This window comes from Eumetopias jubatus, unplaced genomic scaffold, assembly GCF_037043125.1.
Source record: "Eumetopias jubatus isolate StellerSeaLion01/CBP00866 unplaced genomic scaffold, mEumJub1_p1.0 scaffold_15, whole genome shotgun sequence".
Taxonomy (NCBI): Eukaryota; Metazoa; Chordata; class Mammalia; order Carnivora; family Otariidae; genus Eumetopias; species Eumetopias jubatus.
This window is the reverse complement of record NW_028274821.1, coordinates 423414-438782: the sequence shown is the minus strand read 5'-3', so window position 1 is coordinate 438782 and position 15369 is coordinate 423414. Positions and strand designations below refer to the sequence as shown.

Sequence of the window (15369 nt, the reverse complement as noted above, 5' to 3'; positions counted from 1 at the left end):
GAATCAAAAAAGGTTACAAGAGACGAAAAAAACATTATACATTAATGGAAGATTCAATTCAGCAAGATGTAAGAATTACAAACATTTACACACCTCATGGCAGACTATCAAAATATACAAAATGTAAAAATGTACAGAACTAAAAGGAGGAATAGCTCTACAATAACGGTTGGAGTTGCAGTTTAAGATGGCAATATAAGAGAGTTCAGAACTCACATCCTGCCACAGACACATGGCATCTACACCTACATAGAGTAATTTCCTCTGAAAGAAACCCAAAAACTAGCTGAGTGATTCTTACACTTTGGGCAAATAAGAAAAAAATAAAAATCCAAATGGATAGGAGGTTGATACACAATCTCAGCATAAACATCATTCCCAATGTGGCAGTGAGCAATTAAGAGAGCTAACAACCCTGAGCTGCTCCCTGAGGAGCAAAAAGTTTCAACACCACAACCGGTACCCCACTTTTAAGACCAGACCCTGAGAGACAAGCCTCCAAAACATCTAGCTTTGAGAACCAACAGAATCTGTATTTGTGAGACCCACAAGGCTACAGCAAACTGAGAACCAGTTCTTAAAGGGCTCACATGCACTGACTCACCCACCAAAGGACCCAGAGTAGAACCAGCCAACAAAATCAGACCCAGTACTTCTGCAAAAAAGGCCTACTTCCTAATCATAAAACTTCAGCCTGAAGGGCAAGCTTCTAATTTAACACACATCTAGGGCCCAACTACAATCTTTTCCAAAAACTGAATGGGCCAACAGGTACCATCTTCACGCTCTCCCTCTGCCAGGCCAGATGTTTTGTTTCCAAAAAGCTTGTATATACACATCTGTACCCCAACTTTTACACCTCTGGCCCAGAGAACACATTCCTTCATAACCAAACTCTGGTGGCCAGTGTGGCTTGTGTTCATGGGTTCAACAGGAAGTAGTGAGCAAAGAAACTTATCTGGTTGTCATACCATTAACACTCCGTACATAGGGCACAGACAGAAAAACCCACCCAACTCCTAGTCCTTCCTCTGATTGAGGCGTATTCACATACTTTAAAAGCTGCTGCCTGAGGGTATGGTTCAAATCAGCCTGAACCTAGTAGCTGACTGTTCCCACTTTGGGACACTGACAGTCTTGTCATACTCTCAATTCCTGAGAGTCACTAAGAATAGAGTAGGCTACTAGGATAATCACAAAGGTTTGACAGACAACCAAGACCAAAAGCAGGACTGAACAATAAAGCTCATCTACTACACAAAGCCACACCTACAAAACCGCAGAATATGGCTGTTTGATCTAGTGCAGAAACACAGTCACAGAAAATAAAATAGAAAAATATGTCCAAAATGAAGGAATAAGATAAAACCTCAGAAATAGACCCAAATGAAATGGAAATTGGTCAAAAGGTGAGAATTTCAACAAAAGAGATAGAAAATATAAGAAAATACCAAACAGAAGTCACAGAACAGATAACTACAATAACTGAACTAAATTATTCAATAGAGAAGTTCAACATCAGAATAGATAAATCAAAAGAAATTATCAGTGAACTTGAAGACAGGGTTGTGGAAGTTATGCAAACAGAGCAACAAAAAGGAAAAAGAAAAGAAAGAGAAGGTAGCTTAATGGGCTTTTGTGAAAATAATAAACTACCAATCAAGTTATAGGGGTCCCAGAAGGAGAAAAAGAGAAAGAGGCAGAAAATTTATTTGAAAAAGTAAATGAAAACTTACCTTTCTTTTCCCTGGGGAAAGAAAGAGAGATCCAGATCTAGTACGCCTAAAGCATACCAAATTAGATGAACCCAAAGACCCATGTCAAGACATTTTACAAAGTATCAGAAGTTAAAGACAAGGACAGAATCTTCAAAAACAGCAGAAAAAAAGAAAACTTGTTTTGGGAACCCCATAAAACGATAAGCAGATTTCAGCAAAAACATTGTAGGTCAGAAGAAAGTGGTATGATTTATCTAAAATGATGAAAGGGAAAAAAAGTCAATCAACAATACTCTATCTGACAAAGTTATCCTTCAGAACTAAAGGAAAGAGAGAGCTTTTTCAAACAAGAAAAGCTAAAGGAATTCATCACCACCAGACTGGCCTTACAAGGAATACTAAAGGACTTCTTTAAACTGATAGAAAAGGAAGCTAATTCGTAACAGGAAAACATGAAATTATAAATTATAAATCCCACTGGAAAGGTAAATATATAGAAAAATTCTGAATGATCTAATGGTGTAATGATGGTGAGTTAATCACTTATAAAGTAAAAGTAGTAAAAATAACTATATAATAATTTGACACAAGATACACAAGATAAAAGATCTAAACTGTAACATCAAAAACATAATACGTGGGGTAGAAGAGTAAAAATGTAGAGCTTTACAATGCATTTGAAGTTATCAATTTAAAATAGATAGTCATAAATACAAAATGTTTTAAGTACCCACCATGGTAACTACCATGGAAACACCTATATTACAAAGGATAGTAAGAAAGGAATTTAAACATATCACTACAGGAAACCATCAAATCACAAAGGACAGAATGAGAGGAATAAAGTAATAAGAAAACCACCAGAAAACAATAAAATGGCAGTATATACACACCTATCAGTAATTACTTTAAATGTAAATGGACTAAATTCTCCAATCAAAAGACACAGAGTTGCTAAATGGATTAAAAAATACAAGACCCATCTATATGCTGCCTACAAGAGACTCACATCAGATATAAGGACACAGACTGAGAGTGAAGGGATGGAAAAAAGTATTCCATGCCAATGGAAACCAAAGGAAAGCTAGGGTACATACACTTTTATAAGGAAAAAAAGAGTTAGGGGTGCCTGGGTGACTCAGTAGGTTAAGCAACCAATTCTTGATTTCAACTCAGGTCATGATCTCAGCATCTTGGGAATGAGCCCCACATAAGGCTCCACACTGAGCACAGAGCCTGCTTAAGATTTGCTCTCTCCCAGGGTGCCTGGGTGGCTCAGTGGGTTGGGCATCTGACTCTTGATTTTGGCTCAGGTCATGGTCTCAGGATCATGACACTGAATCCCACACTGGGCTCCATGCTGAGCGTGGGGCCTGCTTAGGATTCTCTCTCTCCCTCTCTATCTGCCCTTCCCCCTCTGCATGCATGCTTTCTTTCTCTCTTAAAAAAAGACTTAAAGACAAAGATTGTAGTAAGAGACAAAGATGATCATTACCTAATGATAAAGGGATTAATCCAACAAGAGGATATAACATGCAAATATTTATGCACCCAATATAGGACTACCTAAATACATAAAGCAAATAACAGATCTAACAGGAGAAACAGCAATACAGTAACAGCAGGAACTTGAACACACCACGTTCATCAATGAATAGATCATCCAGATAGAAAATCATTAACAAAACAGTGACCTAAAACAATACTTTAGAGCACATTAACTTACACATACACAGAACCTTCCATCCAGAGAATACATTCTTTTCAAGCAGAAATGGAATATTCTCCAAGACAGGTCATATGTTAAGCCACAAAACACGTCTTAACTAATTTAAGATTGAAATCATATCAAGCAACTTTTTCCAAACACAATGGTTGAACCTAGAAATCAATTACAAGGAGAAAACTGGACAATTCACAAATACATGGAGATTAAACAACATGCTACTGAGCAACCAACAGGTCAAAAAAAAAAAAAAAAACAACCCTTGAGAGAAATGAATATGGAAATACAGCATTACAGACTAATGGGCTGCAGCAAAAATAATCCTAAGAGGGAAGTTCATAGCAGTAAATGCCTATCTTATGAAACAAGAATCTCAATAAACAACCTAATTTTACACCTCAAGGAACTAGACAAGGTAGACAAATGAAGCCCAAAGTTAGCAGAAGAAATGATATAGCAAAGCTCTGGGCTGGGCAGCAGGAGGGGTGGTGGGGGAGACAGGACGGGATGGTGACAAACAGACTTAAAAACAACAACAATGAAATAGAAAGCTTGATTTTTTGAAAAGATGAACAAAATAGACAAAACATTAACTAGAATTACCAAGAGAATTAAAATAAAATCAGAAATGAAAGGAGACGTTACAACTGACACTACAGAAATACAGAAGATCATAACTACTATGAAAAATTATACACCAACGAACTGGCCAACTTAGAAGAAAATTCCCAGGAACATACAACTCCCAAGACAAAATCATAGAGAAATAGAAAATGTAACCAAACCAATTATCAGTAAGGACATTTAGTTAGTAATCAAACCCTACTTACAAATAGAAGTCCAAAACTAGAGAGCTTCACTGGGGAATTCTACCAATAATTTTTAAGAGAATTAATATCAACCCTTCTCAAACTCTTCCAAAAAACAGAAGAGGAGTGAACACTTACAAACTCATCTTACGAGGCCAGGATTACCCTCATATCAAAACCAGACATAAACACTACAAGAAAATTACAAGCCAATATCCCAGATGAACATAGATGCAAAAATGTTCAACAAAGTATTAGCAAACTGAATTCAACAATACATTAAAAGGATCATACATCAGGAGCAAGTGGGATTTAGTCCAGGAATGCAAAGATGGTTCAACACTTGCAACAAACAAGATGATACACGACATTAACAAAATGAAGGATAATAATCATATGATCATCTCAATTGATGCAGAAAAAGCATATGACAAAATTTAACATCCATTTATGGTAAAACCTCTCAATAAAATAGGCCCAGAGGGAGCATATATCAACTTAATAAAGGCCATGTATGAGAAAACAACAGCTAACATCATACTCAATGGTGAAAAGCTGAAAGCTTTTCCTCCAAGATCAGGAACAAGGCAAGGATGCCCATTCTTGCCACATTGTTTCAACATAGAAGTCCTAGTCAGAAAAATCAGAGAAGGAAAAGAAATAAAAGAAATCCAACTGGGAAAGAAGAAATAAAACTATCACTATTTGAAGATGACATGCTATTCTAAATAGAAAACCCTAAAGAAACTACCAAAAAAAAAAAAACATATATATACACACATATATATTAGAATAAACACATTCAGTAAAGTTGTGAAAACCAATATACAAAAATCTGTTGTTTCCATACACTAATAACTATCAGAAAGAGAAATTCAGAAAACAATCCCATTTACAATTACATCAAAAAGAATAATATACCTAGGAACAAATTTAACCAAGGAGGTGAAAATCTGTACCCTGAAAACTATAAAACATTGGTGAAAGAAACTGAAGGCACATGTTCATGGATTGGAAGAATTAATATTATTAAAATGTTCATACTACCCAAAGCAACATACAAATTCAATGTAATCCCCATCAAAATTCCAATGGCATTTTTCACAGAAATAGAAAAAATAATTCTAATATGTGTCTGGAAGCACAAAGACCCCAAATCGCTAAAACTATTCTGAGAAAGAACAAAGCTGGAGGCATCACACTTCCTGATTTCACACTATATTACAAGCTATCGTAATCAAAATAGTATGGTATTGGCATAAAAACAGACACACAGATCAAAGGAACAGAATAAAGTACCCAGAAATAAAGGCATGCATATATGGTCAATTAATTTACAACAAAGGAGCCAAGAATATATAATGGGAAAAGAACGGTCTCTTCAACAAAAGTGGGAAAACTGGGTAGCCGATGCAAAAGAATGAAACTGGACCACTATCTTACACCATACACAAAAACTAACTCAAAATGGAATAAAGACTTGGACTAAAGATTTGAACCTGAAACTATGAAACTCCTAGAAGAAAGCAGAGGCAGTAAACTCCCTACATCAGTCTTGGTGCTGACTTTTTGGATTTGATACCAAAAGCAAATGCAACAAAAGCAAAAATGAGCAAGTGGGACTACAACAAACTAAACAATTTCTCTAAAGTCAAGGAAATCATCAGTAAAATGAAAAGGCTAACTATGGAATGGGAGAAAATATTTGCAAATCATGTTATCTGCCAAGGAGTTAACATCCAAAATATATAAAGAATTCATATAACTCGGTAGCAAAAAAAAAAAAAAAATTAAAAAATGGGCAGATGGGGCACCTGCGTGGCTCAGTTAAGTGTCTGACTCTAGATTTCAGTTCAGGTCATGATCTCAGGGTGGTGAGAAGGAGCCTGCTTAAGATTCGCTCTTCCCCCCTCTCCATGTGCCCCTCCCCCCAACATGCACACACTCACTTTCTCTAAAAAATAAAGGGGAGAGGGCAGAGAATCTGAATAGAAATTTTTCCAAAGAAGATATATGGCTGGCCAACAGGTACATACAAAAGATTCTCAACATCACTAGTCATCAACAGAAGTGCAAATCAAAACCACAATGAGGTATATCACCTCACACCTACCTGTCAGAATGGCTATTATCATAAACATAAGAAATAAAAAGTTGGCAAGAATGTGGAGAAAAGGGAATCCTTCTGCAGAGTTGGTAGTAATATAAATTGGTATAGCCAGTATAGAAAACAGTATGAAGGTTCCTCAAAAAATTAAAAATAGAAGTACCCTATGAGCCAGCAATTCTACTTCTGGGTATTTATCTGAATGAAACAAAAACACTAAGATATATGCATCCTCACGTTCACTGTAGAATTACTTACAATAGCCAAGACATGGAAACAACTTAACTGTCAAGAGATATATGAACAAAGAAGATGTGGTGTATATTATAAAAGTGAATGATATTCAGCCACATAAAAAGAAGAAAATTCTGCCATTTGTCCAAGGACCAAGGATGGTCCTTGAGGGCATTGTTAAATGAATTAAGTCAGATTGAGATAGACAAACATTATACAATCTCACTTATATATGGAATCTTAAAAACCCCAAACTCATAGAAATAGAAAGGAGACTGATGGTTGCCAGGGGCAAGAGTGAGGGGGTTTGGGAAAATGGGTGAAGGTGGTCAAAGGGTAAAATTAAAAAGGCCTGGGGATATAATGTACACTGTGATGACTATAATTAATAATGTATTGTACATTTGAAGGTTGATAGGTTAGTAAATCTTAAAACTTCATATCACAAGAAAAAAAAACTTGTAACTATGTGTGTATGGATGTTAACTAGACTCAATGTCATAATCATTTTGTAATATGTACAACTATCAAATCATTATGTTATACACCTGAAGCTAATATCTTATATGTCAACTACACCTCAATAAAAAACAAAATAATAATTGGAGACTTCAATGCCCCATTCACAATAATGTATAGAACAACTAGACAGAGGATAAATAAGGAAAGAGTAGTAGAAATAACACAATAAACCAATTTGATCTAACAGACATATACAGAACATTCTACACGACAGATCTAACAGACATATATAAATTCTTCACAAGTACACGTGGGACATTTTCCAGGACAGAGCATATACTGGGCAACAAATTAAGTCTCTATTTTTTTTTTTAAAGATGTATTTATTTGACAGTGAGAGAGAGAGCGCGCGCACAAGCAAGGGGAGCGGTAGACAGAGGGAGAGGGAGGAGGCTCCCCACTGAGCAGAGAGCTCGATGCGGGGCTTGATCCTGGGACCCGGGGAGCATGACTGGAGATGAAGGCAGACACTTAACTGACTGAGCCTCCGAGGCGCCCCAAATCTCTATGTACTTTAAATATACTTATCCATACAAAGTATCTTCTCCAACCACAGTGGTATGAGGTTAGATATCAATAACAGAAGGAAAACTGAAAAATTCACAAAACTATGGAAATTAACACACTTTTAAACAATCAACAGACTCAAGAAGAAATCACAAGGGAAATGAGAAAATACTTAAAGACAAAAATGAAAATACAATATACCAGAATTTAAGGAACATGGCAGAAGATGTACAAAGAGGGGGGCATTTATAGCTACACACACTTAAAATATAAGATCCCAAATTAACAACCTAATATTACAACTAGAAAAAGAATGAACTAAACCAAAGCCAGCAGAAAGGAAAATAAAGATTAGAGCAGAGAAATGAAATAGACAATAGAATGAAACCAAAAGTTGGCTCTTTGAAAGGATTAATAAAATTGACAAAACTTTAGCTGGACGGACTAAAAAAGACTGATAAGGGGCACCTGGCTGGCTTAGGCAGTAGAGCATGGGACTCTTGGTCTTGCGGTCATGAGTTCGAGCCCCATGCTGGGTGTAGAGTTTACTTAAAAACAAAACAAGACACAAATTACTAAAATTAGAAATGAAAGTAGGGACATGACCAATTCTACAAAAATAAAAAGGATTATGATAGTATTATGAATAGTTGTATGCCAATACACTGGATAACCTACATGAAATGGCTCAATTCCTAGAAATACAAAACCTACCAAGATTAAATCACAAAGAAATAAGAAATCTGAATATCAGACCTATAACTAGTATGATTGAATCCACAATCAAAAAACCTCTAACAAAGAAAAGCCCTGGACCTGATACCTACATGGGTGAATTCTATTAAACATTTAAATGAAAACTAACCAATCCTTTCCAAACTTCTCCAAAAAGTTTGAGAGAACACTTTGTAACTCATTTATCAGGCCAGCACAACTTTGATACGAAAGCCAGACAAAGACATTCCAAGAAAACTACAGACCAATATTACTTATGAATATTAATGTAAAAACTCTCAGCAAATTAGTAGTAAATAAAAATAAGCCTAATAAAGGGATTACACATCATGACTAAGTGGAATTTATTTCTGGAATACAAGTATGGTTCAAAATAGGATAACTGATCAATGTAATATACCACATTAACAGAAAGGGAAAAAAAGACATGGTTATCTCAATGCAGAAAAAGCATTTGACAAAATTCAACGTATTTCAATGATAACATTAAAAAACTACGAATAGAAGGAAACTATCTCAACATGATAAAAGCCATGTATGAAAAAAGGTAAAGATGTCCACCTTCACCACTGGAACACAGTTCTGAAAAGTTTAGGTAGAGCAATTAGGCAAGAAACAGAAATAAAAGGCATACAAATTGGAAAAGAAGTAAAATTATCTGTGTTTACCAATGGTATAATCTTATATGTACAAAACCCTAAAGAGTCCACAAAAACAAGTGTTAGAATAAATGAATTCAGCAAAGTATCAGGATACGAAGTCACCACACAAAACTCAGATGAATCTTTATAAGCCAGCAATGAACAATCTGAAAGGCAAATTACAAAGACAATTCCATTTACAACAGCATCAAAAACAATACTTAGGAATTAACCTTAAGAAGGAATTTACTGGGGGTGCCTGGGTGGCTCAGTTGGTTAAGCAACTGCCTTTGGCTCAGGTCATGATCCTGGAGTCCCGGGATCGAGTCCCGCATCGGGCTCCCTGCTGAGCAGGGAATCTGCTTCTCCCTCTGACCCTCCCCCCTCTCATGTACTCTATCTCATTCTCTCTCTCAAATAAATAAATATTTTTTAAAAAAAAGGAATTTACCTTAGGAAGCTAAAAGACTTGTACAATGAAAACCACAAAACATCGCTGAAAAAAAATTAAATTTGACATAAACACAGCTCATGTTAATGGACTGGAAGACATTATTAAAATGTCAATATTACCCCCAAGCAATCTACAGATTCAGTGCAATCCCTACCAAAATTCCAATGAGGATTTTTTGCAGGAATAGAAAAATCCATCCTAAAATTCATGTGGAATCCCAAGGGATCCCAAATAGGCAAAATAATCTTTATAAAGACCAAAACTGGAGGACTCACATTTCCTGATTTCAAAACTGAAAGGTACAGTAATCAAAACAGTATAGTACTGGCGTAAAGACAACAGATAGATGAATGGAATAGAATAAGGGAACCCAGAAATGAACCCTCCATATATGAGCACATGATTTTTGACAAGCTTGACAATACCATTCAAATGGTCCTGGAAAAACTGAATATCCATATGCAAAAGAATGAAGCTGGAACCCTCCCTAACATCATATACAAAAATTACTCAAATTGGATCAAACACCTAAACGTAAGACCTAAAACAAAACTCTTGGAAGAAAACACTGGACAAAAGCTTCAAACATTGGCCAGGGCAATGATTTCTTGGATACAGCAGCAAAGGCACAGGTAAAAAAAAAAAAAAAAAATAGACAAATTGGACTTCATGAACATTTTTAAAAACTGTACATAAGACACTATCAAGAGAGTAAAAAGGCAACCCACAGAATGAAAAAAGATATTTGCTAATCATGTATGATAAAGGTTTAATCTCCAAATATGTAAATATTCCTAAAGTAACAAAAGCCAAACAACCTGTTCAAAAATGGGCAAAGGACTTGAACAGACGTTTCTCCAAAGAGGACTGACTACAGTGTAAGATCTGACAATTGGCTTTTCTTATCCTAAAGCAAGTGCCTGACTTAAGCTTTGAATGCAGAGGCATCTGCTTCACCCTCTCTGAAGAAAGCTATTTCCAATGAACACAAAGCCAGACACAGGACTAAAGAGCCAGGCAGCCTTCCCACACTGAGAATCCTATGTTTTAGAGATCTTAGTTAATTTCACTAACTGACCATTTGGGCCACTTGTTTTTTCTCTTCCTGTGCTATATTCCTACTCTTATGTTTTAAGTTAACCAATAAAAACCCCGCCCTTGAAACCCTAGGCCCCCACCCTCAACGCCAGTAAAAGCAGAACCCCAGTCCTGTTATCTCATTCTGTCTCCCTCTCTGCACCAATTACCTGGTTGTGTAGCCCCCATGGCATGCCTTGTACACTCCAGGGCTTTTAAATAATCAACTACTTTTTTCTTCAGTTTTCTAAAGGTTTTTGTTGAAGGGCATCTTGCAATCGTAAGAACCACAAGGTTTGGTCCAATCATAACATAGGTTTGGAAAGGGGAAAGGTCCTTGGGAAGCTCACTAGTTCCAGGCATTTCTATTCAATAGCATTACCACAGATAGGCTGAGACTGGCACAAAACAATGGCCAATAGGGATGCCTGGGTGGCTCAGTTGGTTAAGTATCTGCCTTCGGCTCAGGTCATGATCCCAGCGTCCTGGGATCAAGTCCCACATCGGGCTCCTTGCTCGCCTGGGAGTCTGCTTCTCCCCCTGCTGTGCTCTCTCTCTCCCCCTAACAAATACATAAAATCTTGGGGGAAAAAAAAGAGAGCCAATAAATACATAAAAAGATGTTCAATATCACTGATTAGGGAACTGACCTCACACCTATTAGAATGGCTACTATAAAAGAAAAAAAACAAAATCGGCGAGGATGTAGAAAATCTGGAACCCTCGTGCAGTTGGTGGGAATGTAAAATGGTATAGCCACTGTGGAAAACAGTATGGGGGGGGTCCTCAACAAATTAAAAACAGAATTACCATATGATACAGCAATTCCAATTCTTGGTACATATCTGTGGGAGTCAGGACAGACCTCTCTCAGAATGTGCCACTTTGGCATATGGATTATTTTGTGCTTAAGGCACCTGAGGCCCTACAGGCTCAAGAGAAACTTTTGTCCTCCTTTAACAACACAGAACAACCTAAACTGGGGGGTCTTTTCCAGAATAAGAGTTATTAACAGATAAATTTTATCTGAGCCACCCATCTGTATGGTAGGACAAACACCTAATCACCAACATCTGCTCTTTTTGCTGCCCTGTGAAGTGCATTCCTTTCCTCTGAAGTCCCAGACCCCAAGCCCTTTTCCCTTCATTCAGAATGACATATATACCTCATTTTACCAGGCTTTCCATGTCTATGTGGTTTCCTTGAATGTATGCCTATTAAATTTTATTTTCTCCTGTTAATCTGTCTTGTATCAATTTGATTCTTAGTCCAGCTAGAAGACCTTTGAAGAGACAGGAATTCTTGCCACCCCACCCCCTCAACATATCCAAAAGAACTGAAAGCAGGGTCTCAAAGAGAGATCTGTACACACCTCGTTGATACCAGCATTATTCACAATAGCAAAAATATGGAAGTAACCCAAACATCCATTGACAGATAAAAGGATAAACAAAATGTGGTATATACATACAAAGGAATATTATTTGGCTTGAAGAAAAAAGGAAATTCTGCATTATGCTATGACATGAACGAAACTTGAGAATAAATAAACCAGTCACAAAAAGACAAATATGTATGAATCCGTTTATATGCAGTACCTAGAGATGTCAAATTCATAAGACAGGAAGCAGGACAATGGCTGCCAAGGACTAAGGGGAGTGGAGAAAGGGAAGTTCTAAAGTTTCAGTTTTACAAGATGAAAAGAGTAAGGGAGATGGGTGGTGGCGATAGTCCCTCAACATTATCAATGTACGTAATACCACTCATCTGTATGTAAAAAAGGTTAAGAGGACAAATTTTGTTACATTTTACCACACACAAAGCTTGGTACACCAGTTTTCCTTCTCCACCAGAGTAAAAAAAACTGCATGTTAAACCCAAACACCCTGGACTAACATGTAATGTCTTCTACAATCTGGATTCTTCCTACTTTCCCAACTGGATCATTGAGAAGGCATAAGATGACATGAATGGTCTACACACTATCCTGGGCTAACAATGACATCTTGTGGCCAGTAATCATTTTTCTGCACAGTATGACTAGGTGCTTCCCAAACTTTCAAATATACTTAAGTGGCGGGGGGGTCTTGTTAAAATGCATATTGTGACTCAGCAGGTGGGGTGGGGCCAGGATCTGTACTTCCATGCAACCCCCGAGTAATGCTAATGCTTCTGACCTGGGGAGCAGCCCTGGAGCAGCAACAGGGTCTTCAGTTCATTGACAACTTCACTCGTGGAGGAACACAGGTGTTCCCTGGTCACCCACTTCCCTCCCCAGTTTACTGGTTACAGCTTCCTGTACTGTCATGATCCTACCCACCATGCCCGTGAGCATTTCCTTCTGAACTCCTTCCCATTTCTACTGATTCCTGTCCAGTAAGCGCAGGAGGATCTCTCTGCACCTGTGTCAAATCAGTCTCGACTGAGAAAATGAAGATCGTTTCTTCTTTCAAGCACCTTGCAGGTTTGAGACGACAGCATAATTGACCGACACAGAGCCTTTCCTCCCTCTTCAGTTAAGCAAAACGGCTGGGCTTCCAAGTTAGGTTCTTGGGTTCCCAACCCGCTCGGACCTAACAAACCTCCCCTCGGATCCTGGGCAAGCCACATCCCTTCTGTAAGTCTGTTCCCTTAACTCTAAAAGAGGGTTAACGATGGCACCTTCCTCTGGGCTGTCCTAGGCATTTCTCCCCCCCCACACACACACACCCGCGGACGCTCCCCCCCACGTACCTACAGGCTCTCCCCCCACACACACACACCCGCGGACGCTCCCCCCCCACGTACCTACAGGCTCTCCCCCCCCACACACACACCCGCGGACGCTCCCCCCCACGTACCTACAGGCTCTCCCCCCACACACACACACCCGCGGACGCTCCCCCCCACGTACCTACAGGCTCTCCCCCCACACACACACCCGCGGACGCTCCCTCCCACGTACCTACAGGCTCCCCCCAACGTACCTACAGGCTCTCCCCCCCACACACACCCGCGGACGCTCCCCCCCACGTACCTACAGGCTCTCCCCCCCACACACACCCGCGGACGCTCCCCCCCACGTACCTACAGGCTCTCCCCCCCACACACACACCCGCGGACGCTCCCCCCCACGTACCTACAGGCTCTCCCCCCACACACACACACCCGCGGACGCTCCCCCCCACGTACCTACAGGCTCTCCCCCCACACACACACACCCGCGGACGCTCCCCCCCACGTACCTACAGGCTCTCCCCCCCCACACACACACACCCGCGGACGCTCCCCCCCACGTACCTACAGGCTCTCCCCCCCCACACACACACACCCGCGGACGCTCCCCCCCACGTACCTACAGGCTCTCCCCCCCACACACACACCCGCGGACGCTACCCCCCCCCACGTACCTACAGGCTCTCCCCCCCACACACACACCCGCGGACGCTCCCCCCCACGTACCTACAGGCTCTCCCCCCACACACACACACCCGCGGACGCTCCCCCCACGTACCTACAGGCTCTCCCCCCACACACACACATCCGCGGACGCTCCCCCCCACACACACACCCGCGGACGCTCTCCCCCACATACCTACAGGCTCTCCCCCCACACACACACCCGCGGACGCTCCCCCCCCCACGTACCTACAGGCTCTCCCCCCACACACACACACGGCGGACGCTCCCGCCCCCGACACACACCCCCGCGGACGCCCCACACACCTGCGGGCATTCTCCCCCACACACACGGCGGACGCTCCCGCCCCCCACACACACACTCGCGGGAGCTCCCCCACACACACCCGCGGACGCCCCACACACCTGCGGGCATTCTCCCACACACACCCGCGGACGCTCCCCCCCCACACACGGCGGACGCTCCCGCCCCCCAAACACACACCCGCGGACGCTCCCCCACACACCCCCGCGGACGCCCCACACACCTAGGGGCGCTCCCCCCCACACCCGCGAGCTCCCTTGACAGCCCGCGCAGCGCTCCCCGTCTCCTGCACATTTCCATCCTCAGTTATTTCTCAAAAGGAGCCCCACTGTCAGTGTCAACTGCCCCCCTCAGGGGGCCCGCAGCGACACACGCCGGGAAGCCGCACAGCCGCCCGCCCCGGAGCCTGCGAAGACTTCCGCTCTCCTCCGCCAGCCCGACACTTGGCTGCGGCGGGGCCAGGCGTGGACAGCGGAGCCCTCGGCGCCCGGGAGACGTGGGGGAGCGCGCGGCCGGCGGCGCCCTTCACCCGCCCCCAGGGACCGCGGGAGCACGTACTGCGCTCGCCAACTGTCTTCCCCCGCCGCCCGCGGTTCCTCGCACGCCCGCCGCAGGGCAGCGATCTCAGCCTCCAAGGCGCGGACCTCCGCCAGTTGAGCGTCCATGGCCCCGCGCGAACGAGCAGCGACCTGAGCGGTGCGCGCCTCGCCGGGCACTTCAAGCCTCCCGCGCTGCTGGCGCAGACCATCCGGGAACTCGGCGGGGGAGGCGGGGGAGTGGGACCCCCGCGCGTGCCACCCGCGCCCGCGCGCACTGTCCCGGGCTGAGGCCGTCGCTGCGGTCCTGGCCCCAGCTGGCCCCCAGCGGTCCCTGCGCTCCGAGAGAGTTGGCTTGCTCCAACCCGAAGCCCCAGGGCGCGGCAGCCCACCCCGCTCCAGTGGACCTTGGATCCACCGGGCGAGTACGTCACCGGAGAGGCGGTTCCGGGACCACGCGACCAGGAGCCTCTGTATTTTCTGTCCGTTCGGTCACTTCCGCCCTTTTGTCCAGGAGTCAAAGAACCGGAGGCTCTGATCGTCTTTCGTACGAATTAGGGAGTCCCGGTTTTGAGTCCTTTGCGCGTTGAGGGCAGGATG

The 15369-nt window shown here is 42.1% G+C and overlaps 1 protein-coding gene across 2 annotated transcripts in view; it reads right to left on the bottom strand.

Annotated features, from left to right (window-relative positions):
• The window catches only part of CENPP (centromere protein P), a 228222-nt gene extending 213263 nt beyond the window's left edge, over window positions 1-14959 (bottom strand). Inside the window, exon 1 of one of the 2 annotated variants that reach the window (XM_028093074.2) lies at window positions 14878-14959. Coding sequence is in view for 1 of the 2 variants with exons in the window: in XM_028093073.2 (XP_027948874.1) it covers window positions 14792-14898 (107 nt within the window). In the remaining variant the exon portion in view is untranslated. Of the gene's footprint in view, window positions 1-14791 lie in introns of both variants that reach the window. The other variant, XM_028093073.2, reaches the window with a different exon arrangement.
• Between the last annotated feature and the right edge of the window lie 410 nt (window positions 14960-15369).